This window comes from Cotesia typhae, unplaced genomic scaffold, assembly GCF_013202065.1.
Source record: "Cotesia typhae breed Kobodo isofemale line unplaced genomic scaffold, CoteBio_Ctyphae contig_22, whole genome shotgun sequence".
Classification (NCBI taxonomy): Eukaryota; Metazoa; Arthropoda; class Insecta; order Hymenoptera; family Braconidae; genus Cotesia; species Cotesia typhae.
In genome coordinates, this window is record NW_027423728.1 from 8562434 (window position 1) to 8590421 (window position 27988).

At 31.0% G+C, this 27988-nt stretch overlaps 7 protein-coding genes and 1 non-coding gene across 15 annotated transcripts; 4 read left to right on the forward strand and 4 right to left on the reverse strand.

The window, feature by feature from the left end:
• Positions 1 to 73: 73 nt before the first annotated feature.
• Positions 74 to 4413, forward strand: LOC141524423 (lactosylceramide 4-alpha-galactosyltransferase). 3 transcript variants are annotated; one of them, XM_074238300.1, is made up of 6 exons: positions 74 to 556; positions 1093 to 2198; positions 2274 to 2641; positions 2702 to 3035; positions 3695 to 3905; positions 3997 to 4413. In XM_074238300.1, the coding sequence occupies exons 3-6, from the start codon at positions 2428 to 2430 to the stop codon at positions 4264 to 4266; spliced, it is 1029 nt and encodes a 342-aa protein (XP_074094401.1). In that variant the 5' UTR covers positions 74 to 556; positions 1093 to 2198; positions 2274 to 2427; the 3' UTR covers positions 4267 to 4413. The 3 variants fall into 3 exon arrangements, with proteins under 3 accessions (XP_074094401.1, XP_074094400.1, XP_074094399.1); XM_074238299.1 differs by having other exon boundaries at positions 76 to 556; positions 1093 to 2204; positions 2702 to 3095; XM_074238298.1 differs by having other exon boundaries at positions 76 to 556; positions 2702 to 3095.
• A 439-nt stretch (positions 4414 to 4852) lies between these two features.
• Positions 4853 to 8740, reverse strand: LOC141524412 (monocarboxylate transporter 14). Its single transcript, XM_074238280.1, has 7 exons — positions 8585 to 8740; positions 6681 to 8371; positions 6438 to 6604; positions 6229 to 6343; positions 5918 to 6169; positions 5524 to 5745; positions 4853 to 5456 (listed from the first exon to the last, which is right to left on the reverse strand). Exons 2-7 carry the CDS (start codon positions 8163 to 8165, stop codon positions 5016 to 5018), a joined length of 2682 nt encoding a protein of 893 aa, XP_074094381.1. The 5' UTR covers positions 8166 to 8371; positions 8585 to 8740; the 3' UTR covers positions 4853 to 5015.
• A 739-nt stretch (positions 8741 to 9479) lies between these two features.
• LOC141524413 (monocarboxylate transporter 9) lies at positions 9480 to 18568 on the reverse strand. Of its 5 annotated transcripts, none has more exons than XR_012478701.1 (8): positions 18448 to 18568; positions 18159 to 18298; positions 17926 to 18006; positions 17445 to 17608; positions 12438 to 15239; positions 12077 to 12362; positions 9700 to 10083; positions 9480 to 9598 (listed from the first exon to the last, which is right to left on the reverse strand). XR_012478701.1 is itself a non-coding variant. In XM_074238281.1 (6 exons), the coding sequence occupies exons 4-6, from the start codon at positions 14607 to 14609 to the stop codon at positions 11784 to 11786; spliced, it is 2637 nt and encodes an 878-aa protein (XP_074094382.1). In that variant the 5' UTR covers positions 14610 to 15239; positions 17445 to 17608; positions 17926 to 18006; positions 18159 to 18298; the 3' UTR covers positions 10479 to 11783. The 5 variants fall into 5 exon arrangements, 1 of the variants encoding a protein (XP_074094382.1); XR_012478698.1 differs by lacking the exon at positions 18448 to 18568 and adding an exon at positions 11729 to 11962; XR_012478699.1 differs by lacking the exons at positions 17926 to 18006; positions 18159 to 18298; positions 18448 to 18568 and adding an exon at positions 11729 to 11962 and having other exon boundaries at positions 17445 to 17764.
• A 109-nt stretch (positions 18569 to 18677) lies between these two features.
• Positions 18678 to 20568, forward strand: LOC141524426 (uncharacterized). Of its 2 annotated transcripts, none has more exons than XM_074238304.1 (4): positions 18678 to 18877; positions 19024 to 19094; positions 19164 to 19509; positions 20432 to 20568. In XM_074238304.1, the coding sequence occupies exons 1-4, from the start codon at positions 18779 to 18781 to the stop codon at positions 20453 to 20455; spliced, it is 540 nt and encodes a 179-aa protein (XP_074094405.1). In that variant the 5' UTR covers positions 18678 to 18778; the 3' UTR covers positions 20456 to 20568. The 2 variants fall into 2 exon arrangements, with proteins under 2 accessions (XP_074094405.1, XP_074094404.1); XM_074238303.1 differs by lacking the exon at positions 20432 to 20568 and adding an exon at positions 19729 to 19975 and having other exon boundaries at positions 18679 to 18877.
• On the reverse strand, positions 19975 to 21778 carry LOC141524424 (hydroxyacylglutathione hydrolase, mitochondrial-like). Its single transcript, XM_074238301.1, has 4 exons — positions 21640 to 21778; positions 21378 to 21500; positions 20421 to 20870; positions 19975 to 20312 (listed from the first exon to the last, which is right to left on the reverse strand). Exons 1-4 carry the CDS (start codon positions 21766 to 21768, stop codon positions 20046 to 20048), a joined length of 969 nt encoding a protein of 322 aa, XP_074094402.1. The 5' UTR covers positions 21769 to 21778; the 3' UTR covers positions 19975 to 20045.
• Trnag-ucc (transfer RNA glycine (anticodon UCC)) lies at positions 21029 to 21100 on the reverse strand. Its single transcript has one exon. It is a non-coding gene; the product is annotated as a tRNA-Gly (tRNA).
• Positions 21779 to 21942: 164 nt separating the features above from the next.
• Positions 21943 to 24267, forward strand: LOC141524416 (ATP-dependent DNA helicase Q1). The gene is made up of 2 exons (XM_074238283.1): positions 21943 to 22051; positions 22277 to 24267. The coding sequence occupies exon 2, from the start codon at positions 22279 to 22281 to the stop codon at positions 24022 to 24024; it is 1746 nt and encodes a 581-aa protein (XP_074094384.1). The 5' UTR covers positions 21943 to 22051; positions 22277 to 22278; the 3' UTR covers positions 24025 to 24267.
• Positions 24268 to 24459: 192 nt separating this feature from the next.
• Positions 24460 to 27987, forward strand: Tbc1d16 (TBC1 domain family member 16). The gene is made up of 4 exons (XM_074238282.1): positions 24460 to 25133; positions 25223 to 26299; positions 26424 to 27143; positions 27402 to 27987. The coding sequence occupies exons 2-4, from the start codon at positions 25332 to 25334 to the stop codon at positions 27796 to 27798; spliced, it is 2085 nt and encodes a 694-aa protein (XP_074094383.1). The 5' UTR covers positions 24460 to 25133; positions 25223 to 25331; the 3' UTR covers positions 27799 to 27987.
• Position 27988: the final 1 nt, after the last annotated feature.

Sequence of the window (27988 nt, forward strand, 5' to 3'; positions counted from 1 at the left end):
GGCTAATTTAAATATTATTTTTATTATTTTAATTGATTTTTTTTTTTTTTTTTTTTTTTTTTCAGTTTTAAAAATTGACAACAATAAATAATTATTCAAAGTGAAATTATCACTTTTATTCCAATAAATTAAATTTACATGAGTAATTAATAACATGTAATTAATCACTTTGAGAGAAAGTACTAAATGTCTGATATTAATGACAGAGATATCAAACGTTTGTTTTTGTTACACCGAAACAGGTTTTTATTCAGTACTTAAACATTCATATATTATAATAATAATCCACACTTTGTGGCCGAGTGATTTTTCTTTTCAGTTCCAATAATTGGATGACATATTATTGCAATCTATTCACTGTCGTCATTACCTGGAATGTTTGCATCCAATAGAAGCAATGGAGATGACCTTGGCTTTCAAGATAATCCAACTTTTTTTTTATCTAATTTTTTTTTCAAATCGCCAATCAACTATTTATATGTTTAAATATTTACCAGATTTTTATCAATTATATTACACACGGCATTTGATGATAGCAAATTTATACAAATCACAGGTATGTTTTCATACTTTTATTTACCCGAGAATTTTTTTTTTACAATTTACAAGTACTAGAAAAACATTTCTATCGAGCGCTTTATAAATTCAATTAACTAGTAAATTTAGTCAATGAAATAGATTAGATAGAATTGACCCTCGACCTTCGTACATGTCTGCCGTCATAATTGTTTGTTAATATGACCTTTAACATGCAATATAACATGCATTAAAGTGACTACTCGCATGAAGTGCTGTAACATTAAAAATTTATTATTTTTAAAAATAATATCCCTTTTAATTTTATTCTTTTTAATAAATATTAACTCTGCAAAATTTTTCTACTTATGAAAAAAAAAAAAAAAATTACTTTTTCTTCCCTTTAACTCGGCATTTAATTTTTAAATTAAATGTTCTAGTTAAAATTTAGCGATCAATAATTTTTATTATCTTAATTATCTACTAAAAAAAATGCATTTCATAATCATAACTTCAATGATAAGAAGATAAACTAGTGACTTATAAATTTATTGATGATTTTTTTTTTTATTTCAGCTCTACAAGTTAATTATCACACACCCACCGTAATATAATTTACTGACAAACTATCGTTATTAATCAGTTCATCGGAGTATATACTAATTGATATACATTAATTAAAAACAGACTGCGGAATAAAAACAATCCAACATTTTAAATAAAAATATATTTAGTACAACAAAAATTTTTTCTATTAAAAGAAGAAATAAGAAAAAATTAATTTTTTTTTATTTTCTACTGCAGAAATAATTTTCTGTTTAAAAAAAAATTTTTTTTGTACGTGTTGTTACGTCCCCACCTGCATTCGCAGATGTCTCTGATAGCAAATACGCGCGCTAATTTAAACTCTAACAATTGTACAATAATTTCATAAACATTCATTTTTTTTATAAATATAATGTTAAATGGTAAGTAAAGAATTCCAAATGTTAAACATTAAATACTAAATATAGAAATAGAAAATGATAAGAAAAGTGAAACTCAGCCAACACCTGAGTAAACAAAATATTTTTAAATTTACATTAACATTTTCTCACGAAGAATGTTAATGGTAAATGATTCATTTTGTAAGACAACTAGCGTGGAGTACATAAGTATATTCGAGAACGTTCGAGCAATATTCTAAATAAATAATGATAACGAACGCCTGTGTGTCCTTGATTCCGGAGTTGAGTTAGCGCGGATGTAATCAGTAACATCTTTATCTCCAGCTCTAGTTGTTCTACCGTCTACCTACAAACCTGTGAGGAAACCGGGACGTAACAGTGTATACGACAAACTGGTCTGAAAACCGTTGGCAAAAAGTTTAGCACGTGCTGGATGATATTATACAGCGATGGTTGGTGCTTATTGATTTTCGTGAATATCCTACTCCACCCAAGAATTGCAACGATGTCGAGGTCTGGCAGTTAGTTGAATAAATGCAAGGCCATTGAATAGACATAACGCAAGAAGAGAACGCACTGTGCACTTGCTAAGTGCAACAAATAAATAAATAATTGTGTTTGTTTAAACAAATGATCCCATGACTAAATCTAGTCAGTGTAGTATCGTCTTCGCAATTAACTATTGCGGGTACTAAGTAGTAACCTGTAGCCAAAACAAAATGGTGTGAAGTAAAGGTATAGGTAAAATAATATTTTGTATTTTTGTGAAGTTAATCAACAATTAATTTAACACAAGTGTGATTTTTTTAGATAATTTTAAATGGATAAATATGCATCTTTGGTGTTTCTTCGACAGAAGAACAAATATCTTCTGACTTGAAGAAAATAATAAAATTTTAATTATTATAAAATGAGTGGAGAAAAAAACAATATTGCTGGTCTGAGTCACCGGAAATAATAAGTCATGCGGTTCGGAAGATACGGTGATATTTTAATTAATTCCGGCAAGATGAGGAAAAAGATACTAATAAGCAGCGGCTGTGGAGTTTTATTGTTTATATTTGTACTGAGTTGCAACAATGAGCTGATTGCAAGCCTGGTTTCTTCGTCAATCGAGGATATTTCATGTTACAATGAACCGTCGACTTTTTATTCTCTTAAAAGTTTTGACACCAAAGGTTTGATTAAATTTAATTAAAAATAATTAAATTCTCGGAGTAACTGTTGATTGTTTACAGATACCAAAAGATTGGCTGCTGGGAAGAATATATTCTTCCATGAGACATCCTGCTTTGACCAAGGAATTGTTTTGAACGGCCGACAAGCTTGTGCTGTTGAATCGGCCGCTAAAATGAACCCCGGGATGAATATATACTTGCTGGTTTTAAGTAATATGGATTTTTCTAACAGTAGTAAGGATTTGATAAAGCATTTGAAGAGTTACAAAAATATTCACATCAAGAGGATATTCATGGAGGAGTATGTAAAGGACACTCCTATTGAGGAATGGTGGGCCAGTAATGTCCTTAAATCTAGTCGATGGCCAAGAAGTCATATGTCTGATATACTTAGGTACCTTACGCTTTGGAAGTTTTCAGGAATTTATCTTGATCTTGATGTTGTTGTTAAATCGTAAGTTTATATTTTTAGTAGGCAAAGTTAAAGTAAAAAAAATTTTTTGATTATTCATTTTATAAAATCAATTGAGTTTAATTAAAATTATTCAGTGTGAATTCTTTTAATTAAGAAACAGCTGCCTCTATAATTGAAAGAAAACTTGAGTTAATTATAAAAAAAAAAAAAAAAAAAATTATTTTATTGGCTGTGATTAAGTAAGCCGTCGTAAATATTAAGTGTAAAAAATACTTATCAAATTTATCAGCTTATTTGATTGAAATATTGATAATATACCTGATAATAATTTTTTTTTTTTTATTAAATATCAGTCGGTATTAATTAAAAAAAAAAAAAAAAAAAAAAAAAAATGTGCCGAAAATTTACTATAAAAAAAAATTTTTTTTAATGCGATAAGTTTAAATAATTATTATTAATAGTAAACTAAAATTTAATTACACATTTTAACGTCAAAGTAATAACACGTTCGCAAACTTAAGCTAGTTCTATTTATAAGCCGTAGGATTGTTTTTTTATCTTCACTGGCTGACTCATAAAAATAATGTTATATATAGACTTCTTGACGGAATAATAACAAATAATATTTTCTTTTGCAGTCCGTTGGAAAAGCTAAAGGATTTTACTGGCGCTGAAAGTTGGGATGACGTCGCTGCAGGTGTAATAGGATTCGGAGCGTCTCATCTCGGGCGCCAGGTAGCCGACGCTTGTCTACGTGACTTGAAAAAAAATTTTCGCGGAGATATCTGGGGCAATAATGGACCTGGTGTTATTACACGGACGCTTCAAAAAATCTGCGCGACTAAATATGTGAGTATTTTATTTTATTTTTTTTTATTTTTTTATTTTATTTATGCAGTGTAAGTTGCTGTTTAACATTTAAGCACCAATTATTTATCAGGCACGTGATATGACCAGCAAACGCTGTCACGGTTTCACAGTTTACCCACCTTCTGCGTTTTATCCAATTCACTACAAGATGTGGAAGGAATACTTTGACTCTAAAAATAAAACTGAAACACTAAAAGTTATTGATAAAGCGTATGCTATTCATGTCTGGAATAAACTAAGTCATTCTGAAGAAATAAAAGTTGGGAGTGATGTACCTTATGCTGTTATAGCTAATCAATATTGCCCTAAAGTTTATAATAATTGTGGTAAAATATTTTGATATTATTTTATCAAAGTTATCACTTTAAATATTTAAAAAAAAAAAAAAAATTATAAAGTAACAAACCTGTGATTTTTAACCAGCCGTTTTAAAAACGTACCAAAAAAAATAAAATTTATATTATTCTTCAACTTTTTTAAATATTTATTATTGGGAAAATTATTTGAGTATTTTTAAATTTTAAAATTAATTAATAAATTTTATTCAAACTCACAATTAAATTTTAAATCAAAGTTTTATAAATTTAATTAAAGAAGAAATCGATAAAAAAAAAAATAAAATTTATATTCTTCTTTGACTCTTTTAAATTTTAATTTAATCTTAAAATTAATTAATAAATTAAATTAAAGAAAAAATAAAAATAAAAATAAAAAAAACTTGACTTTATTAAGCAAAATTTTTTTTTACTAGACACTTTATTATATAACGGCATGACTTGATTATTATTGTGGTATAAATACTCACACATTTTGTCCCATTATTTTTTACATATTTTTTAATATCACTGTATATAATTATATGACTTTTATAAATGTAATAAAGTATAGATATTACAATAACAGTCGTAAGTAACATATATTGTTAAATATTTATAATATAATGTTTATACAAGTTAATAATGTAATAAGTAATATATCAAACAACATTTAAATCTTTGGATAATTGATTAACAGTCAAGAACAAATAGTACCAACAAAAAATAATACATATAAATAATATAAAAAATATAAATGAAAGTGATGACACATTTATGCATACTGTTCCATTTCGATAAGACCACTTCCCCATATTTTTCGATTTTTCGTATACGGAATAATACCTACAAGGAGACCAGAGACAATAATCCACCCGCCGGCTTGTAAAAATGAAAGATCCCAAGTGTTGGTAAGATCAAACAGCAGGCCGGCAAAAGGAGGCCCAACAAAGTTACCTATTCCTTGGCACAGTAAACTCAGGCCATAGGCTGTGGTAAACCGTTCCAATGGAATCAGTTCAACGACAATTACTGGTGTAAAACTCAAGTTGCTGCTGAATAACAATCCAAAGAACGCCGCGCTCACCATTAGGATCGTGTAATTATGAACAAATGTGCTCATAAATATCGTTGCAATCCCGCAGCCAATCAAACATACTGCATATGTCTTCGTTCTGTTCATCCACGGTTGATCGCCAGCCCAACCAAGAAAAACCTGACATTAAAGCTCTTATTAATATCACATCACAAGTGTGTTAATATTATTTTAATTAATTAATTACCATCCCAATTGTACTTGAAATTCCAATAATGGAGAGAAGATACGCGCCATCCGCTTCTGAGTATCCGTTTCTTGTTAAGTGTTCCGCGAGATAAAAGTAAGGCACGATGAACCAGGTGAACAACGTGATGGTTGATAAAGACAGTGCTAAAAAGTGCAATTCCAGAAACATCGAAAAGTCCATAATATCTTTAAATAGAGATACTATTTCACTGTACCACTTCTGTAATAATTTTATTTTCTTAGTGTCATATAATTATTTTTTAATTATTGTAAACATAGTACAAAGTTAATTTATGTATTTATTAATTAATTAATATTAAATATTAGTGTTAATTTATTATCTCTTAAATCATTTTTGTACTTGTAAAAATAAAAAAACAATGAAAACTAACCTCTTCATTTTCTTTGGCAAGAGTTGTCATACTGTTTCTAAAAATATCAGGACAACTACTGGCCCTTAACCTGTATTTGTGTAAATTAAGTACTGCACCACGATACATCACAGAATTTCTATGTACTCTAATATTTTTGAAGTAATGAGTATTTGGGTTGAATTGTCGTTTTAGCCAAGGTAATGAATCAGTTCTGACAATATCACAATTAATACCAGGAATATGATGTTTTGATTTTTCTTGCTCTACTGTCTAAAAATTATATTCTTCATTAATTTCAAATTTATTGTGATTAAATTAATAAAAAATACCTGTTCAAAATCCTTTTTTACTTTCAATGTCTGGACTTTGGTCATGTCAATAGGACACTCGAATCTTGGAGCATCTTCTTTAATAACTGCATTCTTTTCTTTAGCTTGTTTAATCCTAGAATTTTTTTAATTAAAATTCAATGTTTATATATATATATATATATATATATATTTAAAAAAAAAAAAAAAAAAAAAAAAAAAATTAAAACCTCATAGACATAGTTACTCCAGCCTTATTAGAAGTTTCACCCATTGGAGATTGATCAACATTTTTATCAGAAATACTTCTGCAAAGTAAAAGACTTGGGTAATTTTCCAAAATAACATTGTAAAGCCGAGAGTTTGTTGACAATGACTCAAGAACTTCCAACGGCACCTACAAAATAAATTAAATATTTAATATACATTAAGATTTAAATAATTTAAAAATATAATATTAATAAAAAAATTACCTTTTCACTCTGTCGTACAAAAGTGGGCAAATTAACAACACTTCTGAATCCAGAGCCTCCTTCAGAGCCAAGCGTTCCATCACAAAGAGTCACAAGACTCGTTCTCAAACTCTGCAGCTGACATTCAGGCGTCTTGCCACTCTTGAGCAGTTTTCTCAATTCCTCAATTCCGGGAAAGTCTTCAACACTGATCGCAGAGCAGGACCTTCCATTTTCTGACCTGACAATAGACTTCCTGGGGGACTCGATGGACTGTTTCCTTTGCTCGATAATCCACCACTCCGGGTCCTTCATCACGCAGCCGCAAACAATGAGATTCAAGAAAGTTCCACCTAGCAGAAGACAAGTTCCGCGCCAACCGTACTCGCAGATCCAAAAGGAAGTGAGCGGTGCGTAGACAAAGGTTCCTATGCCAGTCCCGCAGGCTCCGAGACCCATGGCCAGGGTTCTCTTTTTGTCGAACCAATAGGCAATGCTGACGACCGCCGTGACGTAGCACAGACCCAACCCCAGGCCTGATAGTATGCCGAAAGTTAGAAACATAAACTCGATGGAAGTCCCAAAGGAGCTGAGCGTGAACCCGAACCCGGATATCAGGCCTCCGAGGATGGTCATCTTCCTGCAGCCGTACCTGTCGACCAGTGCGGACATCACCGGGCCACTCATCAGCGGAACTGCCATGAACAGCGAGCCAATCCAGGCAGTTTTGGACTTGGAGGCTCGGAACTCGTTCAGGAACTCGATGTACAGCAAGCCAAAGCTGAAAGACACTCCGTCAGCTATCAGCGAGATCACCAGCGAGGCCAGGACAACCATCCAGCCCCAGCCGCCGTCAGGAATCTTGGGATCTTCATTGCAAGAGTCCAGGTCGATGCTTGTCGCATTTCTTCCCAGGTTTTTCTTTAAGTCGAAGACCAGGTCGACCACCGACGACTCTGCAGAGAAATTTACCATGCCATCTCCATCTGTTTGGCCATTTTTCTCCTCACTAGATCCCTTGCTGGGAAAATTATCACCGTTGGGTGTGAGCAAGCTCTCGCTTTCACACTCGCTCTCATTTTTGTGGGAAGAAATGCTGTCGATACTCAAGTGGTCGTTGGTGAGAGCTAGGCTAGAATCTCTTCCGATCCCTGAGCTTTTTCTAGACCCAAAATCGTTGTTGTCCTTGTCGTCCTGAATTGAGTTGAATGAATCGGTGTTGGTGTTGGTGTTGGTGTTGGGCGAAGTAGTGCAAACAGTTGGACTATCGTTCTGCCACCCGACTAAAGGTGCTGGTCCCTTCTTTGGACTATCTAAACACGATCCTCTAGATTTGGACTTAATCTTATTACAGCTATCGACGTTATTACTTTTGGTGTTATTAATATCATGAATATTATTATTATTTACATTACTGAATACACAAGTTTTCATTTCCCTTTCCAGGAGATTGTTAAGCTTACTCTCCGTTGTTATGTAATTGTCGTTTAGTCTGTCGTCTGACATTTATTTTGAATCTTCTAAATATAATTATTACTACAAGAGTGAGTCCAACGACGGGGCCAACCTTTCAGTCCTTGGATATTGCACGGAATTATGTGACGACGATAAATCGGTTTACAGAGCATAAGGACTTCTAGTATGCACGTTGATCTTTTCACGTTAGTCCTCCGAAGCCTCAGCATACACGCTTTTTTTTTTCGTTTCGCCTCCTGTTAATTCATTTATTTTTTATAAAAATTCACTTACAAGATATTTAATAACATAATTAAAAATTTTTTAACAAATTTGTTTGTTAAAAAAAATTCAAAAATGTATTTTTAGGTTATAAATTTTAAATAATGTCTTTGTAAATTAATAAAAATAATTTTTTAAACGTCTAATATTTCCATTATTGTTTTTGACAGTAAAAAAAAAATACTTACCATTAAATAATATGTACTTAAAAATTCAAATGCGAATAAATTGCCTGATATCGGATATTTTATTGTTTGTTATATTAATGCGTGTGACTACAAGCAATTGAAAATAACGCTTAACAAACATAAAAGGACATAAAATAAAATAAAATGCCACCATAACTAAAAAAAAAAAAAAAAAAAAAAAAAAAATAAAAAAATATAAAATTAATAATCTTCACTCAGAATACTTAATTAAAAATAATCTGTTAAAAAAATCAGAATCGTAGGTTAGAATCAGATCAATAATAGTGACGTCTGTATAAATATAAGTATAAAAATTTTATTTGTGCTTAAATAAATACATTAAGCGTATTTACTCTGACAAATAAGTGTTATTAAATTATTGACTTATATTTTTCAGAGTTGCCGGATGAAGGAAACGGTGCAATAAATAATCCTGATATGTAAAGAAAGTTAATAACAATATCCTTGAAAACGGGGAGTGCTAGCTAGCAAGTGCGTAACCATGACTACCAACCAATCGATTTTCAGAACATGCTAAGCTTCTGATTTATCATACTTATTTATAAACATAAACTAAAAATTATTTAACAGGTGTGCTTTAGAAATATCAATGATTTTTTTTTAATTTATAAAAACTTTTCTTCTTTGTTTTTTTTTTTTTCAAGTGTGTTGCTGATTTTTTTTTCTTCAACGGTGTCAGCTTTGACATGATGATAATTCCTTGGAGGAATAGAAATTTAAACTTGGAAAATCTTTGCGCTACCCCACACGAGAATCATCCATTAAGGTCAATCGGCGTATGCGTCAGAGAAAATGCAATCGATACTTATTAGGGTGCTATTCAAACTCCCAAATAAATGTTTATTAATATTTGGATTTTTGTTGGTTAGATTACAAAAAAAAAAAAAAAAAAAAAAAAAAAAATGAAATAATTAAATAAAAAGAATGGAAATAATAATCACCTGTTCATGCTGCAATTTGTGTGTGTTTTGTCTAAAATTTATCTGTGAGCAACTGAAAGACAAAAATATATTTCTAGGATCGTGCCAGGATTTTAAATACTAATTTTTATGTGTAATTATTTATTTAATAAGACAATAATTAAATAAACTTACTGCGAAAACTATCAGCTTCACTGGATGTTGATTTGTTTAGGCGAAATTTTAAAAATATCACAAATATTTTTGTTCGTAAGAAAACTTAATTTCGCTAAGGACTTAAAAAATAAATCTTATTAATTTGTAATTATAATTTAAAACACTTTAAAAATAATTTTAGTGGTTAATTTAATAAATTATTTTTTTTAAAGATAATAATTTAAATAAAATTAGAGAAGAGCAAAAATATTAGGTACTTTGTTAAACAGAATTTATCAATAAGCTTAGAGAAGAATAAATTTTAGTGGATGTCTATTGTGAAATGCCTTAGACTCGTCGCGCAAGCCTGGTAATATTTATGCTTAGCTCTTGCGCACTGAAATGTCATCATCGGGATTCGTCCTGTAAAAATTACTGATTTATTATTGCTTATCATTAAATGACAATAATTTATTCAATTTATCTGACTCATTACCGGGAAGAAAATTAATAAAATAATCGATTAGAAAAATAAATAAAAAATACGGTAGGATTTTTTTTTTTTTTTTTTTTTTTAAATAAAAACAAGTATAAAAAAAAAGAAAATTTTAATTGAATAAATTCTTAAATAATTACAGCTTTATTCTATTGTCATAACTTTCAATAATACGACAGTATATCGGGCAGATTTTAATTAATATACCTAATCTATATTTATACAATGGAATAAAATATATGGTCTTGACAATTTATGAGAAAGGCCACGAAATTTTATCGGGAGTTACGCTACAACATTTAAGTAAAATTATTGAGATTTGTATCCTTTAGTTGATTAAAAAAAAAGATAATAAAATTTTTGAGAATTTAAATGATGCATGCATAAAAAATCCCATTTCCAGCACGAGATTTAGCGAGCATGCATTACTTTTATTTATTAATGTCTTATAATAATTAATCAATGAATTAATACAGATATATTTGACTAAAAATTTAATATTAATGCCATGCCTCTCATACTAAATGAATAACTTACTTTAAAATGTAATAATTGTTATCTTATTTATTTATCTGTACTCCATTCTATTTGAATAATATTAAAATATTGCTTCTATTTATAATTTATAATATTTATAAGTGTATATAAGAGTAAAGATGCCGATAAGGCCGCAATCTGATGTATTTTGTTAAAATGACACGTTAATGTACTATAAAAAACTATTATATTACTTATATATATATATATATATATATATATATATATATATATATATATATATATATATATATATATATATATTTATACGTATAATAAACTCGCGATTATTTGTTACTTTTATGATGACAATACTTATGTTTTATCGCACAAACACTATTACATTTATGATTTAATAACATTCGTGATATTAGAAAAAATTAGTTATTATAATTATAATTATTGTTATTATTCTTTGCTATCTTTCTTCTTTATTACAATTTAGTCAAATAGAGTATGTTTGTTCTTGTTATTCGGATGACAATATAATAAAGTATCTAAAGGAAATATCATTTTATTATACTTGCAGATAAAGTCAAAGATTTTTTTTTTTTTTTTTTTTTTTTTTTTTTTTTAAACAATTAAATATTATTATCATAAGTATTGTATTGAACTTTATGGGCTAAATGATCCCACGGATTATTATTCAATTTTATTTTATTATCTAATTATTACGACTTCAGCTACGCTTGAGTTGAAACTTTCGTAATTTCGCTCTTAAAATATATAATAGTTACTGATGTTGTAATTTTAATTATATCGATAAAAATAGTTTTAATTTTTTAGAGATTGACAATTTATCTAATAATTATATTATTTATTTATTTACGGTTTGTATTTTAATTAATGCGCACTTTTTTAATATTTGTATAAATAATTATCGATTATACAATTATTGTTTTTAATAATGATGAAAATATTAAAAAAGTATGCAATTTTTGTCACAAATAATTAATATAATTACCCTTTAGACTAGTTATTAAATAAAAAAAATTATTTTCAAATGTACTAACAAAATGAATATTCAATTTTTACCTTTTAATAAAATTATTAAATATTTTTTTTCTTATCTTCAATATAAATATTCAATTCATACACTATTTATTTCAGATAATTCATCTCTTGGTACGTCAGCATTATTTCTACTAATGCATTTTTTGTAATAACCCATTAGCGGTACTACCATCAGAAGAACACCGCTCAGAGCAATGAAAAATCCCGCGAGATAAAATGATAAATCATAAGTTCCGGTAATGTCATAGAGCCAGCCTGAAAAAAAAAAAAAAAAAAAAAAAAAAAAAAAAAAAAAAAGTATTCAAGTTAATAATTCAACTTGAATTTTATGAATTTTGGTAACAAAAAAATTTTTAAATCAAAACTTACCAGCTAAAGGTGGACCCATGAGATTAGCAATCCCTTGAACAAGAAGAAGTAACCCATAAGCATTGGTAAATCGTTCTAGTGTAATAACTTCAACAAGTATAATACTTGTGAGACTGTAATTCGCAGCGATAAATATTCCAAAAGCTCCTGCTACTGAGCACAATGCATAGTAATTACCATCAACCAGCGGTATTAAGCTTGTAGCGATACCACAAAAAATCATGCAAAGCGCGTAGACAATTGACGCGTTAACCCACGCTCTGTCTCCAGCCCATCCAAGAAAAATCTGAAAGCATTTAATTATCCAGTATAAATTAAATAATTATTTAATTTAAGTTAAGAAAAAAAAAAAAAAACTTACTTCGCCAAACATATTAGCGATTCCAATAACAGAAATCAAAATAGACGCGTCGGTCTCACTGAAGCCCATCTCAATAGCATTGTCGGTAAGATAAACATAAGGCACGTCGTACCAAGTGTGTAGCAGAAAATTGCTGATGGAAAAGAGAAGAAACTTAGAAACAGCAAAGTGAGAAAAGTCAAGCATGTCCACGAGCAGGTCCCAAAATTCCCAGAGACCAGAGTACCAGACAAATTTAGTTTTAGCAATAGTTGTCATTGAATTTCTATAAATATCCGGACAACTGGATGCCCGTAAGCGGTATCTATTGATATTGAGCATGGCACCCCGGTAAGTCAGACTGTGTCTGTGAACTCTGACATTTTTTAAATACGCCGGTGCAACTCTCCGATGTGCCTCAAGAGTCGAGGATCTTTTTAAAGGACCAGCTTCGTTTTTATTGAGCCACCATAAATAAGCAATGTTGAAGGCAATTTCGTCATTGTTCTGGAGTTCCGAGCTCGAAATTTTATCTGAACTTAACTTAACAGTATGATTTAATTTTTTGGTAATATGTTTATGCTGTTTATTAAGAAACTTTAACTGTTTTTGATGATTAGTCTGTTGGGCGTCTAGACTGTGGGGGCTGCCCGTGACAGTTGGGCAGTTGGCCATCTCATTGAGGGTCGCGGAATCGCTGATGCTCCTTGAGGAGGTCAGTAGCCTGGGATAGTTGTGCATCAAGACATTGTAGACGTCTTTGCGCGTCGACAGAAGATCAAGAACCTCCAGAGGAACTTGGTCTCCGTTTTTCAAAAACGTCGGCAAGGTAAGAAGACTAGAGAAGAGCTTGCCGTTGTTGTCTTCTTTGTGAATCCGCCTGAGACAATCAGCGTCCACTGGATTAGCAGAGACCGAGTTCCCGATGTGCGGCGCTTGATTCGTTGTGTTGATCGACAGGCTTGCTGAGAAAGAGTCGACACTGGAACTCTGCAACCTGGTGGTCCTCTTCCGTTCCCTGTTCCGCTTGCGCTCCTCAGACTTGGCTTTGGCCCGGACTGTCGTCCACTCCAGGTCTCGCATCAGACAGCCGCAAACCGCCAGGTTGAAGAACAGGCCCGCGAGGATCAGCGTGGTTCCTCGCCAGCTGTACTCCGCCAACAAGTACTGCGTCACCGGGGCGAAGATAAAGGTCCCGATCCCGCTCCCGCAGACGGAGAGACCCGTGGCGAAGGACCGCTTTTTGTCGAAGTAGTAAGCGACGATTACCACCGCTGCTACGAAGCACAGAGACAGCCCGAAGCCTGCTACCACCCCAAAGGTGAAGATCAGCACGCCCATTGAACTCGTGAAGGAGCTTATCACGAATCCAACTGTTGCTAGGATACTTCCTGCTATCGACACTCTTCTACACCCGTAGCGGTCCGTTAAGAAACTCGCCACTGGTCCCGACAACAGCGGCATCGCCATGAACAACGACCCGATCCATGCGGTCTTGGACTTACCCTCGCCGAAGTAGTTCAGGAACTCCACGTAAATTACTCCGAATGAAAAGGTGATTCCGTCGGCTATTAAATTGACCATGAAAGCCGCTGCGACGACCACCCAGCCCCAGCCTCCGTCAGGCGGACGTGCTTCCGCGAATTGCTCGAAACTCGAGTTGTCTTCGTCGGAACTGACCCCTGTTGATGGGGAGCAGCTCGAGGTGGAAATCGAGGACGGGCTGGGCTGCTCCTTGCTGATTTCTTTCTTCGACCTCGAGGACTTTTTCCGCTTCTTGGAGCTGAACTTGACTCTCAGGCACTTGTTCGTGCCATTTGCCAGCTGCTGATTCTTGATTGGCGCGTCAAACAGGCTGTCAGGTCGCTTGGGAGTCTCGGAGTTTTTGCTGGCAATTTCACCATCTAAATTGAAAGTAAAATCAGCGACACTCGGTTTTACTTGCTCGAAAATAATATCATTGACAAACTCAATTGCTTCTTCATTATTTTCTTCCTCTTGTTCCTTGTCTGTCATACTGAGGCTGTCTTCTTGCTGTTTGTTTACATAACTGGATTCAAATTCAGGCAGAGCTCCCGAATTTATAGAATTTCTTTTGCTCTTTGCCCAGCTATTGAAGTTAATATTTACATCATTGTCTTTTTGGGCACAGTTGACTGTTTCATTGCCGGAACGCGGCCATTTTGGTTCCATATTAAAAAATATTTTGTGAAACACTTTATAAACTTTTGGTTGTTGTTGTTGTTGTTGTTGTTGTTGTTGTTGTTGTTGTTGTTATTGTTTCAATAATAATAATAATAATAATAATAATAATAATAATAATAATAATAATAATAATAATAATAATAATAATAATAATAATAATAATATTGTAGTTGTTGATACTGTTTTGTTTACACGCACAGATAATTAATTTTTGTAGTTTTTAAATGAAAAATTGTTGTGTTTTTATGAGTTAATTTGTAAACTATTAACAGTAAGGTGATCAACACGCAGTGATGGAAGACAAATTTAGTTATAATTAAAGTAATAATATTTCTAAGTTTAATTGTGGTTGATATTGCCGTCGTCGTCGTCGCCGTCGTCGTCCGCTTTTTATTCGCCGTAAACGTATCAGCATTGCAATCACAGTCGATCTGTTGGCGAATTCTGATCCGTCGTCGATTACGGTCATCTATTGTTCTACGTGGTGAAATGTTTGTTTTTCTCGTGTCGCTAACCGACTCTAATTCTTGAGAAATTAACTTCACCACCTTGACGGAGATATCTTCTGTCCAGGCACCCATCCGGTGAACGATATTCGTTCGACTCTTTCCGCAAATTCTGAAACAATAGTTTATTATTAACATTTCAATAATAACTAGGCTTGCAATTGTATTGATACTAAACTGATAACAATTCGATTTTACAGAACATTTATGATAAATGTAAATACGATAGTAAATGTCAGTTGATGTGTTTATCTATTAATACTTGGTACATGTCGTCTATATAGTATCAACTAAGGTTGTTATATTAACCACACCATAGAGAACTCGAGTTACCATTGTAAATAACGCTCATTGTGTATGAGTTGATGTCCATTTAAGAAGAATTTAACTAGTATACTACAACTAACATCCATCCGCGTCATTGCTTCTCTTATTCCTTTAACATTCTATATATTATTCATACAGTACTTTTTATAAGATATTTCTTATAAAATATTTTTTTTTTTGTCATTAAGTTAAGAAGAAATTTTCATTTTTTATTTGATTACACTAAAAGAAAAAAATTTATTTAAAAAAAAAAAAAAAAAAAAAAAATAAAGATTATTATGACAAAAATATTAAAGACATTACTTCTTTGTAATAATTAAAAAAAATTAAATTTTACCTGAAGTATAATAAAGACATTGGTATGTCATAGCGTTATATTCTTCTCAGTATCAAACTGATCAATTATAACAGTGCGTGAGTTTAAGTTATTATAAAATAACACAATGCTCTTTTAAAAACGTTATCATTCGACACTTGAACTCTACTTTTGTTTACACAATTATAACCGTAAGATATTTCTTCATTAGGTCATACTGAGATACTCTTATATTCTTCTAACAATCGAAATAATACAAATATAATAACAAAGAATAATAATTATTAAGATAACTTAAAAGTTACGTAATAAAACACTTTTTAACTTTCAACGACATCCTTTATCGTGATAATGACCATGCACTTGATTTTATTTTATTTATTTTACTAACAATATTACCAGCCAATAATTACAAAATTAAAGAAGCGACTAACTATTAAACTACAAAATTGACCGTAATTATAATTACAAGACTCTATTATAATTGGAGTATACTGAGATTAATTAAAGTTAGCTAATTAAAGCGGCTCTGTGATAAGACCCAATTAAATTACAAAAAGTAAATCTAGGTAACGTTCAGATAGACATAAATGATACGAATAAAATCTAGCGGCTATTAATATTGATATTAAAAGAAATCTTGTGTTTCTTTTTTAGTTTTTTATTATTACTATAAAGTTAAAATTATTTTCTAGGTAATTTTATAATTTATGACCTCGTAGAGTCTCTTTGTAAAAGACTATTCGACATCCTCACAACAAGATTAACCGACTCGTACTGATGTGATAACGTGCTGCCTTCTTTATGGTACGTCTCTCACATCATCGTAACCGACAACTACATTTATTTCTTTACATCTTACATCTTACATCTTACATCTCTCTTTTTAACTTATTACTATTACTATCCTGCTATCTAATCCTCGTTCATTAAAGTAACTCACTGATACTGATTTTTATTTAGCATTTGTTATGCTTCTCTATAAACTTTAATTAAAAATTCTATATCATTACTCAAGTATAAATAAATTTTTTAAAGAAGAATATCTTTTCCTGGTCCATTAAATTATTCTTATAACATTATTATTTAACAATAAATATTAATATTTATTGTTCAAGATAAGATTTATAGCTCTATTGTAAAATAGAAAACTTTCAGAGTTAAATTTTCTTAATGAATTATCTCTTAATAAATTGTCATAGAAGAAATATATCTGTCTAATTTTTTTTTCTTCTTTTAAGTCAAAACTTCAACTAATCATTAAAGTAAATATAAATAATTTCTTTAATCTATCAGAAATATTTCTTCTTTACAGATGATATCTTAATAAAATAAAAAAAAAAAAAAAAAAAAAAAAAAAAAAAGTTTAAAGGTTACGTGACGATAAGAGAAGCCTATTATAAGCTTTTAAAAATAAAATAAAAAAAAAAAGATCGTTAAAGAAGCCATCAGCTGATGATGCTGATGCTGAAATAATATCACAACAATGGCTGGACATATCGATCAGTGACAAAATAAAATGCTTTTAAAATACCTAAAAGATGACAAATAAATAATTAGATAAAAAATTAAAAAAAAAAAAAAACTTTAGCTCTGAAAAAAATAAATTTTATAATTTAACAGTAAAAAAATATTAAATTGTTAAGGTAGATTATAAATATTAAAATAACTTACCCACTGTTACGACCCATTAGCAAATACTAAAAAACTGCAGTATCCTGCATCTCTAATTCTAGATTTGATTTACTCAGATAATTACTCCGATAGTTATATATCGCGAAATAGCTGCAGCGTCTATACACTTTCTCGGAGATTGTTTTTCTACATTAATATGTATGCTAAAAAAATAATAAAATTATAGATTCCACAGTAATATTTAAACAGAACAAATTTATTATCACATTTAAATTGGTCGTTTATTTTAAATTAAGGAAGAAAGACATATAAGTTTATTAAAGAATTAGAAATAGCCAGATAAAATGACACGTATAATTATTTTCAAGTGAGCACAATGAATGGAATAGCTGTTTTGATAAAATGGTAAAATTAGTGAATCGGGGATGATTTTTCCTCACACGCATGCGTTTGCTCAGATAATAACAATAACAAGGGATGATGATAATAATATTAGTTTCGCAATGTTTATAATATTTACCATTTGTCAACTAATCAATCTTATTAGCAAACTATTTTTGCTGGATAATTTTTTATTTCATCCGTCTTCTGATCTTTGCTCCTGAAAATTGAAAAAAAAATTTTAATCTAATAATTAAAATAATCTCTGTGATTTACAAATGTTTTGCGTTTAAATTAAAAAAAAAATTTTTTTTAATTAATAATAATCTTGTAATATATATTAAATTGTTACATTAAAAAAAAATATATTACCGAATGACAGCTATTGCAATTATTAAAATTATTTATAGTAATTAATTTAAATAATTATTAAAAAAAGTAACACCGTCTAAAATGGATCCTTTTTTGACAATACACTTTTAATTTTTTTTTGAATATGTGGTTCCAAAATTCTGAAAAAGAAAAATAAATAAATAAACTTAACAAATAATTTTATCATTTGAAAATAAAAATTTCAATTGCAAAAAGACTAAATTTAAACAATCAAAATTATTTTACAATTTATTTTATAAATTATAAAATAAAATAAAAAGAAACTGACCTTTTTAGCCAGCATAAAACCTTAAAAAAAAATTGAAATTTTTTACAAATATAAATTTTAATAAATAAAAATTTTTAACGGGTCAATAATATTTAAATAAACAAATTAAAAATCATAAGAACAATGTATATGTATAGATTTGAATTGTTGAATGCAATTGATAATAATTGCTTAATTATATAAATTTATTCCGAATAGCAATGCGCCACCATGCCTCGTGTTTTAAACCTGAACTAGCGATCAGCTGATTTAAACTAAACACAACAAAAATTAGAGGGTTATTGTAATTTTTATTGTATTTATTAAAAAAACATTTAAAAATAAGTTTAAAATGTCTGACGAATCGGATTATTACACGGAGCCAGTTGAGTGCAATATTTATAAGCGAAAATATCAAATTTTACTTGAGAGATGTGAAGTTTTACAACAGGTAATGTTTACAAAATTTATTTCTTGTCATTTATATTTTATTAACTGTAATAATTTATGAAAATTAAATCAGCTGACATCTGAAAATATTTTTAATTTTAGTTTTTTAATTATAAAATAATTAAATGTATTGTTATATTTTTTTAGGATAACGAAAGATTGGTTTATCGATTTCAAAAAATACGAAAACTTTTAAAACGGACCCGAAAAGAAAAAAAGTAAGTCTAATTGAAATAAAAAGCAATAAAAAATAAAATACTAGGTATGTAGTTATTTTTTATTTTTAGATTTTTAATAGACCGATTAGATAAACATGGTGATCAGTGGCGCGACGCTCCAATGGGAGTTTTGGAAGAAAATAATATTTTTTCAATGACAGTAAAACCGGAGAAATTAAACAAATGCAAAGTCCCGGTGATTAAAGAAGAAAAAATAAAAAAAGGTACCAAGCGAAAAGGAATAAAAGCCGACCCGAATGCTCCAAAGCGTCCAGCGAATCCTTTCTTTCAATTTTGTCAGGAACAGAGGCCACGTGTCATGGAGAGGCTCGCCGGAGAACCAGAGCCCAGTAAGCAAGAGTTGACACGACAATTAGCCACCACATGGAAGTCACTCACTTCAGAAGATAAAAAGGTCTTACATTTTTAATAAATTTTTAAAAACTGAAATTAATAATTAGTATTTAAAGATAATTTATTTTTATTTAATCAGTTGATAATTATCAACAGTATGTTTAAATATTGGCTGTAACTTTGCTTGTGGAAAATTTTTAATTGCTAAAAAAATGTTTGTATAATTAAATTTTTTTTTTTTTTTTTTTTTTTTTTTTTTTTTTTTTTTTTTTTTTTATAGGTTTATTACGACATGTACGAACGCTCAAAAGAAAAGTATGTCGTAGAAATGCAAAAGTATAACAAGAAAAGTGAAGAAGCTCCTAGTCAAATACCTGTAAATTTATAACACTTAAAATTAATATTAAATAATAATTTTAGATAAATCAAAATATTTTTCTTTAAGAAAAAAAAAGATAATAAAAGTAATTTTTATTATTTTTAGTTGTTACAATTAAAAAAAAAAAAAAAAAAAAATATTCCTTCATTTATTAATTATTAATTTTTATTTTTATTTAATAAAAAAATCTTGAAGAATTTTACTTCAAGAATTATCGTTTAAAAAACATCTTTTTCTTTGCGCAATTTCGTCATTGTTGAGATATGATCATTGGTACCAGAATGATCAATCACTGACTTTTGATGAACACGCATGAAAGGATTGAATTTCTTCTCATCGCCAATAGTACTCGGTACCGTGGGATTTTGTTTTTTACGCTGATTGTTAGCCCACTCAAGATGTTTCTTTATGTTTTCATTGTTGGGTTCTACTTTCAGACCAAACAAGAGGTTTTTACAAGTGTACTCATGCCCGCAATAAACTTTCTAAAAATAGCAAGCCAAGACAAACATTATTAGAAAGTAAATCAATATCACAATACGTAAAAGCTCAAGACTTAATTTAGAATAAAAAAAAAATCTTAATTTATTTACCGTGTCCTCAGGTAGAGCGCCGAGAATTTCAATAAGCGCCGTGTACATTTGCTGAGGAGTACCTTCAAAGAATCTTCCACATCCGCCAATAAATAATGTATCTCCTGTAAAAACAGCCGGGGAATCACCGTCACTTCCCGCTAAATAGTAACAAATATGACCTGAAGTATGACAGGGTGTCGAGAGGCATTTTATTTTTAAATTTCCAACGTCGATGAGGTCATCGTGAGACACTTTGTTTGTTAATGCGTTGACTCGATCATCACCGCCGAAGACTTTGATACCTGGAAATTTCTTACACATTTCTTCATTTCCGCCTGCATGATCCCAGTGATGATGAGTTGTTAAAATTTTATTGAGGTTTACTTTGTGTTCTTCAACTGCGGAACTTACTACTGATGGATTAACTGGATCTACAATTGCTGCTTCCTTGGTTTTCTCATCAATTATCTGGAAGAAATTATTTACAGTAATTAAATTATTAATATTGAAATTGAAGAATAAATCTGATAATTTTTAAGTTTTTTTTTTTTTTTTTTTTTTTTTATTTTAATTGATTTGTGGTAAAATTCAAAATAACTTGGAAAAAAAAAAAAATAAAAAGAATGTGCGATGGCCGGGAATCGAACCCGGATCAACTGCTTGGAAGGCAACTATGCTGACCATTACACCACCATCGCAACTTCTGAAAGACAATGTGTGATGATGATTCACAAACTTCACTTTAACTGTAAAATTATTTTTTTAATATACTTTTTAATGTTAATTTTAACAATAATAAATATTGAAATTTAATTATTTTTTTATGTAATTAGTCAAAATTATGATATAAAGTATAAAAAAAAATTTCTGAATTAAAAATTTAAACTGCAGTTGCATTATTCATGCCAGTAATAACATACTTCTTAAAAACTAAAAAAAAAAAAATATTGAGAATAAATATAAATAATACATTACCAAGTACATAAAATTATCATCAAGTGCCGGGAGAATTTTAATAGAGACATTTTGGCCTTGGATTAATGTCGAAACACTGTGCATTTTGCTCATTATTTTGTTGCTGAACTGACAGATAAGATTCTATAAAATTTAATAATCTGATATTAGATTTTTCAATAAACAATGATAAAGATATAGAATTTTTTTTTTTTTTTTTTATTATTTGTATTTTTATGACATGCAATAAATATGAGTGTATATTACATACTAAATTTCTTACCTTTGTAATAAACAAACTGTTTTTTGCGAAATTAAATATTGTCATAGCACAATTAAAAATGTCTTTGAAAAAATGCAAAAAAATATTATTAAAAAAGGTTATGGCAGCACTGTGCCATGCCGTGAACATTCAGACGTCATTTGTTTTTATTATTGTGCCCATAAGTTCAAATGATGACTGATAAAACAATTCTTGAATGTGATAATTAGATTTTTTTTAATTATAAAAATTTTTTAATTGAAAAAAACTACAAATTAAATTTAAATGCCGGTAATATAGATGACCTGTCATATTTAAAACATTTTTAGTTGATTAGCTGAAATAAATCTGCCGGCTAACCTCTTTTTTTATTATTAATTATTCTAGACAATTTATAGAAACTAGAAAAAAAAAAAAAAAAAAAAAAAAACAGGTAATATAAAATTAATTTAATAATAAATAATAGTTTTTAAAAATTATTAAAAGTATTTCTTCAGATAAATTTAAAAAATCTGGAAGAGAAGCACGTGTTCAATATGTAAACAATCTAAAACACAAGCTGACAGGCATTATACATTTTTTTATAAATTAAATTATTATAAAAAAAATTTTTAAGAATTTATTATTTTTTCATAATAACAATATAAATAAATTACAGAAATGGAAAACGAAGAAGTAAAAAAAATAGACCGGGAAATCCGGAAAATAGATGCCGAAATCCGGAAGCTAAAAGAACGCAAGGAAGCTTTGATAGAACAGAAAGAGAAAATACAAAACGATGTAGTACGTCAGAAGAGTCTTGAGCTGTCAAAACGAGATTGGAACAACACCAACTTCCCTTGGTCTAAGAAGCTTCAAACCGTGCTGACTGACATCTTAAAAAAAGAGAGTTTTCGAGATCACCAGCTGGCGGCGATAAACGCGATTCTGTCCGGAGAAGACACTATTTTAGTGATGCCGACTGGCGGAGGTAAAAGCTTGTGCTATCAGTTGCCGGCGATAGCAATTAAAGGGCTCACATTGGTAGTTTCCCCGCTGATAGCGTTGATCGAAGACCAGATCCACGGGCTACAAAAATTAAACATCAAAGCCGGAATGCTGACGTCGTTTAAAAGTGAGCAAGTTAAGCTAGCCTGGGATGCCCTGGACGGGAAAAATGACTCCGTAAATTTAATTTACATAACTCCTGAGTTTATGAAGAAGTCTAAAAGATTCATGTCTAAGTTACAGAAAGCCTTTAACCAGAAGCGCGTTAAATTATTCGCGATTGACGAAGTCCACTGCTGCAGTACCTGGGGCCACGATTTCCGACCGGACTACCAATTCCTGGGCTGTCTGAAGGCTATGTTCCCGGGAGTTCCTATTCTAGGGCTCACTGCAACGGCAACTACCAAGATTCTTGATGACGTCCAGAAAATGCTGGACATCCAGAGCTGTTTGATCCTCCGTGCGCCATTCAATCGTCCAAACTTGACCTACGAAGTTCGTAGGAAGCCCAACGACAAGGAGACCTGCCTCTCTATGCTGTCGAATTTATTGAAGACCCGGTTTGCAGGAAAATCTGGAATTATCTACACGACGACGATAAAAGACGCAGAGACTCTGACCAAGAGCTTGCGCGATCAAGGTTTAAAACTTGGCTGCTACCACGCGATGCTGGAACCTGAAGTTCGCTCAAAGATCTATCACCGTTGGGTGACTGGCGAGTACCAGGCAGTCGTTGCAACGATCGCCTTTGGCTTGGGAATCGATAAGCCCGACGTGAGATTCGTCATCCACCACTGCATGTCCAAGTCGATGGAGAACTACTATCAGGAAAGCGGTCGCGCTGGTCGTGACGGCAAAAAAGCTACTTGTATTGTTCTTTACAGGCTGGCTGATGTCTTCAAGCTCAGCACGATGGTGATTGGCGACAAGATCGGGCTCCAAAATCTCTACAAGACACTTGAGTACTGTCTAGACGCCAGTATGTGCCGCAGGAGCATCATTGCCATGCATTTCAATGAAACCTGGAGCAAAAAAGACTGCAAGGAGATGTGTGATCACTGCTTAAAAAACAAAAAGACTGAAATTACCGACATTGCTAAATACTGCAAGCAAATTTATGATATCATTGACAAAGCAAGGCTTGCTGAGAACAACCTGACGCTTCTCAAGCTCGTGGATGCTTGGTATAACAAGGGAGCTTCTAATCTTCGGGTTTCTACAGTTCCTACGCCAAAGTTTTCAAGGGAAACTGCTGAAGCTATTATTGCGTACCTTATTATCAATGGCTATCTCAAAGAAGACTTTGTTTTTAATGCTTACGCTAATTTAAGCTATCTTATTCGAGGTCCCAATGCTAGCTTCATTGAGGATAATGATCATAAAATACTTTTTACTCACGAGGAAGGACTTAAGTTGTAGTTTATTGGTTTAATTATCATGTTGTAAATAGGTTTTAAAAATAAGAAAATTGATAAGTTGTGTCAATTTAATTATTTAGCTTTATTATTTTAGTTGAGTTATTAAATCGAAAAATATTTAACGATGTAGATAACCTATTAAATTACTAGTGTCGATAAAATATATTACGAAGAAATTTATGTTAGTATTTATATTGTACACGCTAGTTTTTTTTTATCAATTAATTGATAAAAGGAAATATTGTTTTAGTTTTATTAATTAAAATGATGTAACGTTTTATTTAATTATTTTTTTTTTTTTTTTTTTAATAATAAAATAATAATAAATTTTATTATAATATTTCTTTATTAATTTATAAAAATTTAATTATTTTGAATTAAAAAATTCAGTATTAAAAATTTAAATTAAATAAATCAATAATTATAAAAAAAAAAAATTTTAATTATCTTTTAAAAAATTAGTTCGATAAATTTAGTGTCGTTTGGAACAAAATGTAATCCATAAAAGCCATAAAAAAAGTAATCAATAATAGAAAGTTTGTATTTTTTAGGTAAACAGAAAAAATTGTAAAAAAAAAAAAAAAATGAACTAAGTCGAGAAAATATTAAAAGAAAAAAGAGTGACAATAAAAAAATAATTTATAAATAATAAAGAATAAAAGAGAATTGAGCAGTAGAATTGACAAAAGTAATTCAAGATGACCGCCAGAAGAAAAATCAGGTGGGATTATTGATCCTCAAGTGTAAGCTAGTTCGCGTGGACTGTTTTGTATGGTAAAATATACATCGTATACGTCATAAATTTATTCTACTATCTAAGCCTGCGTCTTATCAATATATAAATTTGCATTACATATGTTGTGTAGTACTTTTTATAAACAATATTAAATATAAGCGTATGTCCCCATTGATAGGATACGCGATTTAATTAAAAAAATTACCAATTTACGAAATCAAGCTTTGATAGTGACACTGAAATATCTAAAAGTAAACAAAGTATGTACTTAAATACAAAAACATTGTAAATATTTATTATTATATCATAACTATAAGCACAAACAAACATGACTGTCATATTGAAAGTATACCGCTTTAATTACAGCAACAATGGTGAGTAATTTTTATATTTCGTATATCTTATCACTGCATGTGGAAGTAGCTTGATATTTAATTTTTTTTTTTTTTTTTTTTTCTTCCAGATTGCAATGGCCAGTACGATTAAAAAAAATTAACCAAGGATTGTCCAAAGTCAAATATGGAACGAAAGAAAATAGTTTAAAATAAATTATTTATAAATAATAATATAGAATGTCGCTGCCGAGTTTGTTAAAAAAAGCGAGTAGTTATATTTTGGGCGACAGTAGCTCAAGCAACCCGGGGATGATTTACCAGGACGGGGAAGCATTGTTCTGCAAGAACAACGTTTGTGTTCACCCACCAAGTCTGATGCGCCAGCACTGCGAAGTTATCCACCACCCGGGCTACATGACTGTCGTGTGTAAGCTGGACAAGAACACCAATTTGCCGAGCCTCCAGCTGAGCTGGATCCCCAACAGCACCCTGTGCAAGCACCCGACCACTCTAGAGAACATAACTACTAAAAAAATCCAGGGGAAGATCACCGAGGATTCAGCGAGCGCGGATAAAATAGACGTGTGTCTGGAAGTAAAGGAGCCGCTGGACTGCAAGGACTGCGAGCAGATCTGCTCCGGAGGGACGAATCAGTTCTCCAAGGAAGAGTCTGCGGATGGAGAAAAACCGGCCAAAGAAAGTAAGGCGCTCACTGAGGAGCCTCGTAGTATTAATTTAAGTAATTTAAGGTCCCGATCGGTCGATCACGAGTCTTTGGTTGATGGAATCAATGGAATTGAGCCCAAGAACATCAGCAGTATTTCTCTCAATTCCTGCTGCAGTCTCTCCAACTCGTTGGACAATCAAGATGTTCCAAATTGGATGCGCACCCCCGAGCTCCTGGCGCTACAGCACAATTTGACCTTTCCGGAAAGCACCACCGCGTCCCCAATTGCCATGAGGAGAGCGCTACAGTGCAGGAGATTTTCTGTGGATTTGAGCCAGATGAGGAGCTTGAGGCTCTTCTTTGCTGATCCTGCCTGCACCAGTGGACAGTTGGTCGTCGCCAGCAGGGAGAGTCAGTACAAGATTCTTCATTTTCACCATGGGGGATTGGACAGGCTTGCGAATATTCTTCACCAGTGGCATCAGCTTGTTTATTCTAAGCCTGATCAGACTAATGATTGCGAAGGGTTGCCTTATAGGTAATAATTTTTCTATTAAAAAAAAAAAAAAATATATATATATATATATATATATATATATATATATATATATATATATATATATATATTACATTAATTAATAATGAAAATAATTTTTTTCTAGACATTTTATGGTATGCCGACCAGAAATAGCCCGGGATGAATTGCACCCAGAAGAAGGACAAGTACCAATGATAACTTCATTAACCTGGAAGGACTTGTTGAACGAACGCGGTCAAGTCGAAGACGACTTAACTTTGCGTAAAGGAATATTCTTTGGCGGACTAGAACCGGCGCTCAGAAAAATAGTATGGCCTTTTTTACTTCACTGTTACTCTTACCAAAGTACTTTTGAAGATCGCGAGCAGATCGACGAGATCCGCAAGCAGGAATATGCAGAAATAGAGAAAATTCGGAGCTCCATGAACCCTGAGCAGGCTGAACTGTTCTGGAGAAATGTGGTTTGCATTGTCGAGAAAGATGTCGTTCGTACTGATCGCGCGAATCCCTATTATGCAGGTGAAAATAATCCTAATATACAAGTTATGAAAAATATTTTACTCAACTATGCCGTCTATAATGCTCAACTCGGATACACTCAAGGGATGTCGGATTTGCTGGCACCATTGCTTGCTGAATTAAATTCTGAAATTGACGCTTTTTGGTGCTTTGCTGGTCTTATGCAGCGGTCTGTCGCTGTATGTACGCCTACTGATACTGATATGGATAAAAATTTGTGTTATCTTCGCGAGTTGATCAGGATTATTGTGCCTGATTTTTACGCGCACTTGGAAAAACATACTGATGCTCTTGAACTTCTTTTTTGTCATCGTTGGATTTTATTGTAAGTTTTTTTTTAACAAAAATATTTAATTTTATTTAAAATTAATTTTTTTGGTAATTTTACTAATTATCAAAAATTTAAATTGACTTTTATTTGAATAATTTTTTTTTTAAGTATTTATTTATCCTAATTACTCTAAAAAATAAAAATCAATTAAAAAAAAAAAGAAAATTAAATACAAATTAGTTTCAAATTAACATTATCAAAATTTTAAAATAATTTTCTAATTTTCTAATTAAGATAAAAAAAAAATTCCAGGTGCCTAAAAAGAGAATTTCCAACGGAGATGGCTCTAGTAATGTGGGAAGCGTGCTGGGTTAATTATCTAACAGATTACTTTCACCTATTCCTCTGCCTCGCGATAATCTGTATCTACGCCGACGACGTAATAGCCCAAGATCTACGCACTGACGAAATGCTGCTCCACTTCAGCTCCCTGGCAATGTACATGGACGGAAACGTGATACTACGCAAAGCCAGGGGATTACTTTATCAGTTTCGACAACTGGATCGGTTACCATGCACCTTGGCTGGTCTCTGCCGTCAATGCGGCCCGGGTATGTGGGACTCGAGTCACGATCCGGTTATTGAATGTGTTGAACATTCGGAATCTGGGTGTCCTTATATCGAAAATTATCAGAATAATAAATATTAAATTTCGTTTTATTATTATCATTATCATTATCATTATCAGTAAAAATAATTTTTGGATATTGATATACTGTAAAACAAAAAATGTTATTTAAAAGATTAATTATTGAAGTATTAAATATTAAAAAAAAATGTTAAATCAAATTTTTTTATTTATAAATATTTAATTCTGAAATACATTTATCAAAAGAGAT

Coding starts and splice junctions, on each gene's coding strand:
- LOC141524423 (XM_074238299.1), top strand. CDS start 2,428: ATGCGGTTCGGAAGATACGGTGATATTTTAATTAATTCCGGCAAGATG. Junction 2,642..2,701: donor TAAAAGTTTTGACACCAAAG/GTTTGATTAAAT, acceptor GATTGTTTACAG/ATACCAAAAGATTGGCTGCT. Junction 3,906..3,996: donor AAATCTGCGCGACTAAATAT/GTGAGTATTTTA, acceptor ATTATTTATCAG/GCACGTGATATGACCAGCAA.
- LOC141524412 (XM_074238280.1), bottom strand. CDS start 8,165: ATGTCAGACGACAGACTAAACGACAATTACATAACAACGGAGAGTAAG. Junction 6,170..6,228: donor TAAAAAAGGATTTTGAACAG/GTATTTTTTATT, acceptor TATAATTTTTAG/ACAGTAGAGCAAGAAAAATC. Junction 5,457..5,523: donor TTTCAAGTACAATTGGGATG/GTAATTAATTAA, acceptor CTTTAATGTCAG/GTTTTTCTTGGTTGGGCTGG.
- LOC141524413 (XM_074238281.1), bottom strand. CDS start 14,609: ATGGAACCAAAATGGCCGCGTTCCGGCAATGAAACAGTCAACTGTGCC. Junction 12,363..12,437: donor TCGCTAATATGTTTGGCGAA/GTAAGTTTTTTT, acceptor AAATGCTTTCAG/ATTTTTCTTGGATGGGCTGG. Junction 11,963..12,076: donor CATGGGTCCACCTTTAGCTG/GTAAGTTTTGAT, acceptor TTTTTTTTTCAG/GCTGGCTCTATGACATTACC.
- LOC141524426 (XM_074238303.1), top strand. CDS start 18,779: ATGTCTGACGAATCGGATTATTACACGGAGCCAGTTGAGTGCAATATT. Junction 18,878..19,023: donor GATGTGAAGTTTTACAACAG/GTAATGTTTACA, acceptor ATATTTTTTTAG/GATAACGAAAGATTGGTTTA. Junction 19,095..19,163: donor CGGACCCGAAAAGAAAAAAA/GTAAGTCTAATT, acceptor TTTTATTTTTAG/ATTTTTAATAGACCGATTAG.
- LOC141524424 (XM_074238301.1), bottom strand. CDS start 21,768: ATGTTCACGGCATGGCACAGTGCTGCCATAACCTTTTTTAATAATATT. Junction 21,501..21,639: donor ACAGTTTGTTTATTACAAAG/GTAAGAAATTTA, acceptor TAAATTTTATAG/AATCTTATCTGTCAGTTCAG. Junction 20,871..21,377: donor ATGATAATTTTATGTACTTG/GTAATGTATTAT, acceptor AATTTCTTCCAG/ATAATTGATGAGAAAACCAA.
- LOC141524416 (XM_074238283.1), top strand. CDS start 22,279: ATGGAAAACGAAGAAGTAAAAAAAATAGACCGGGAAATCCGGAAAATA.
- Tbc1d16 (XM_074238282.1), top strand. CDS start 25,332: ATGTCGCTGCCGAGTTTGTTAAAAAAAGCGAGTAGTTATATTTTGGGC. Junction 26,300..26,423: donor TGCGAAGGGTTGCCTTATAG/GTAATAATTTTT, acceptor ATTTTTTTCTAG/ACATTTTATGGTATGCCGAC. Junction 27,144..27,401: donor TGTCATCGTTGGATTTTATT/GTAAGTTTTTTT, acceptor AAAAAATTCCAG/GTGCCTAAAAAGAGAATTTC.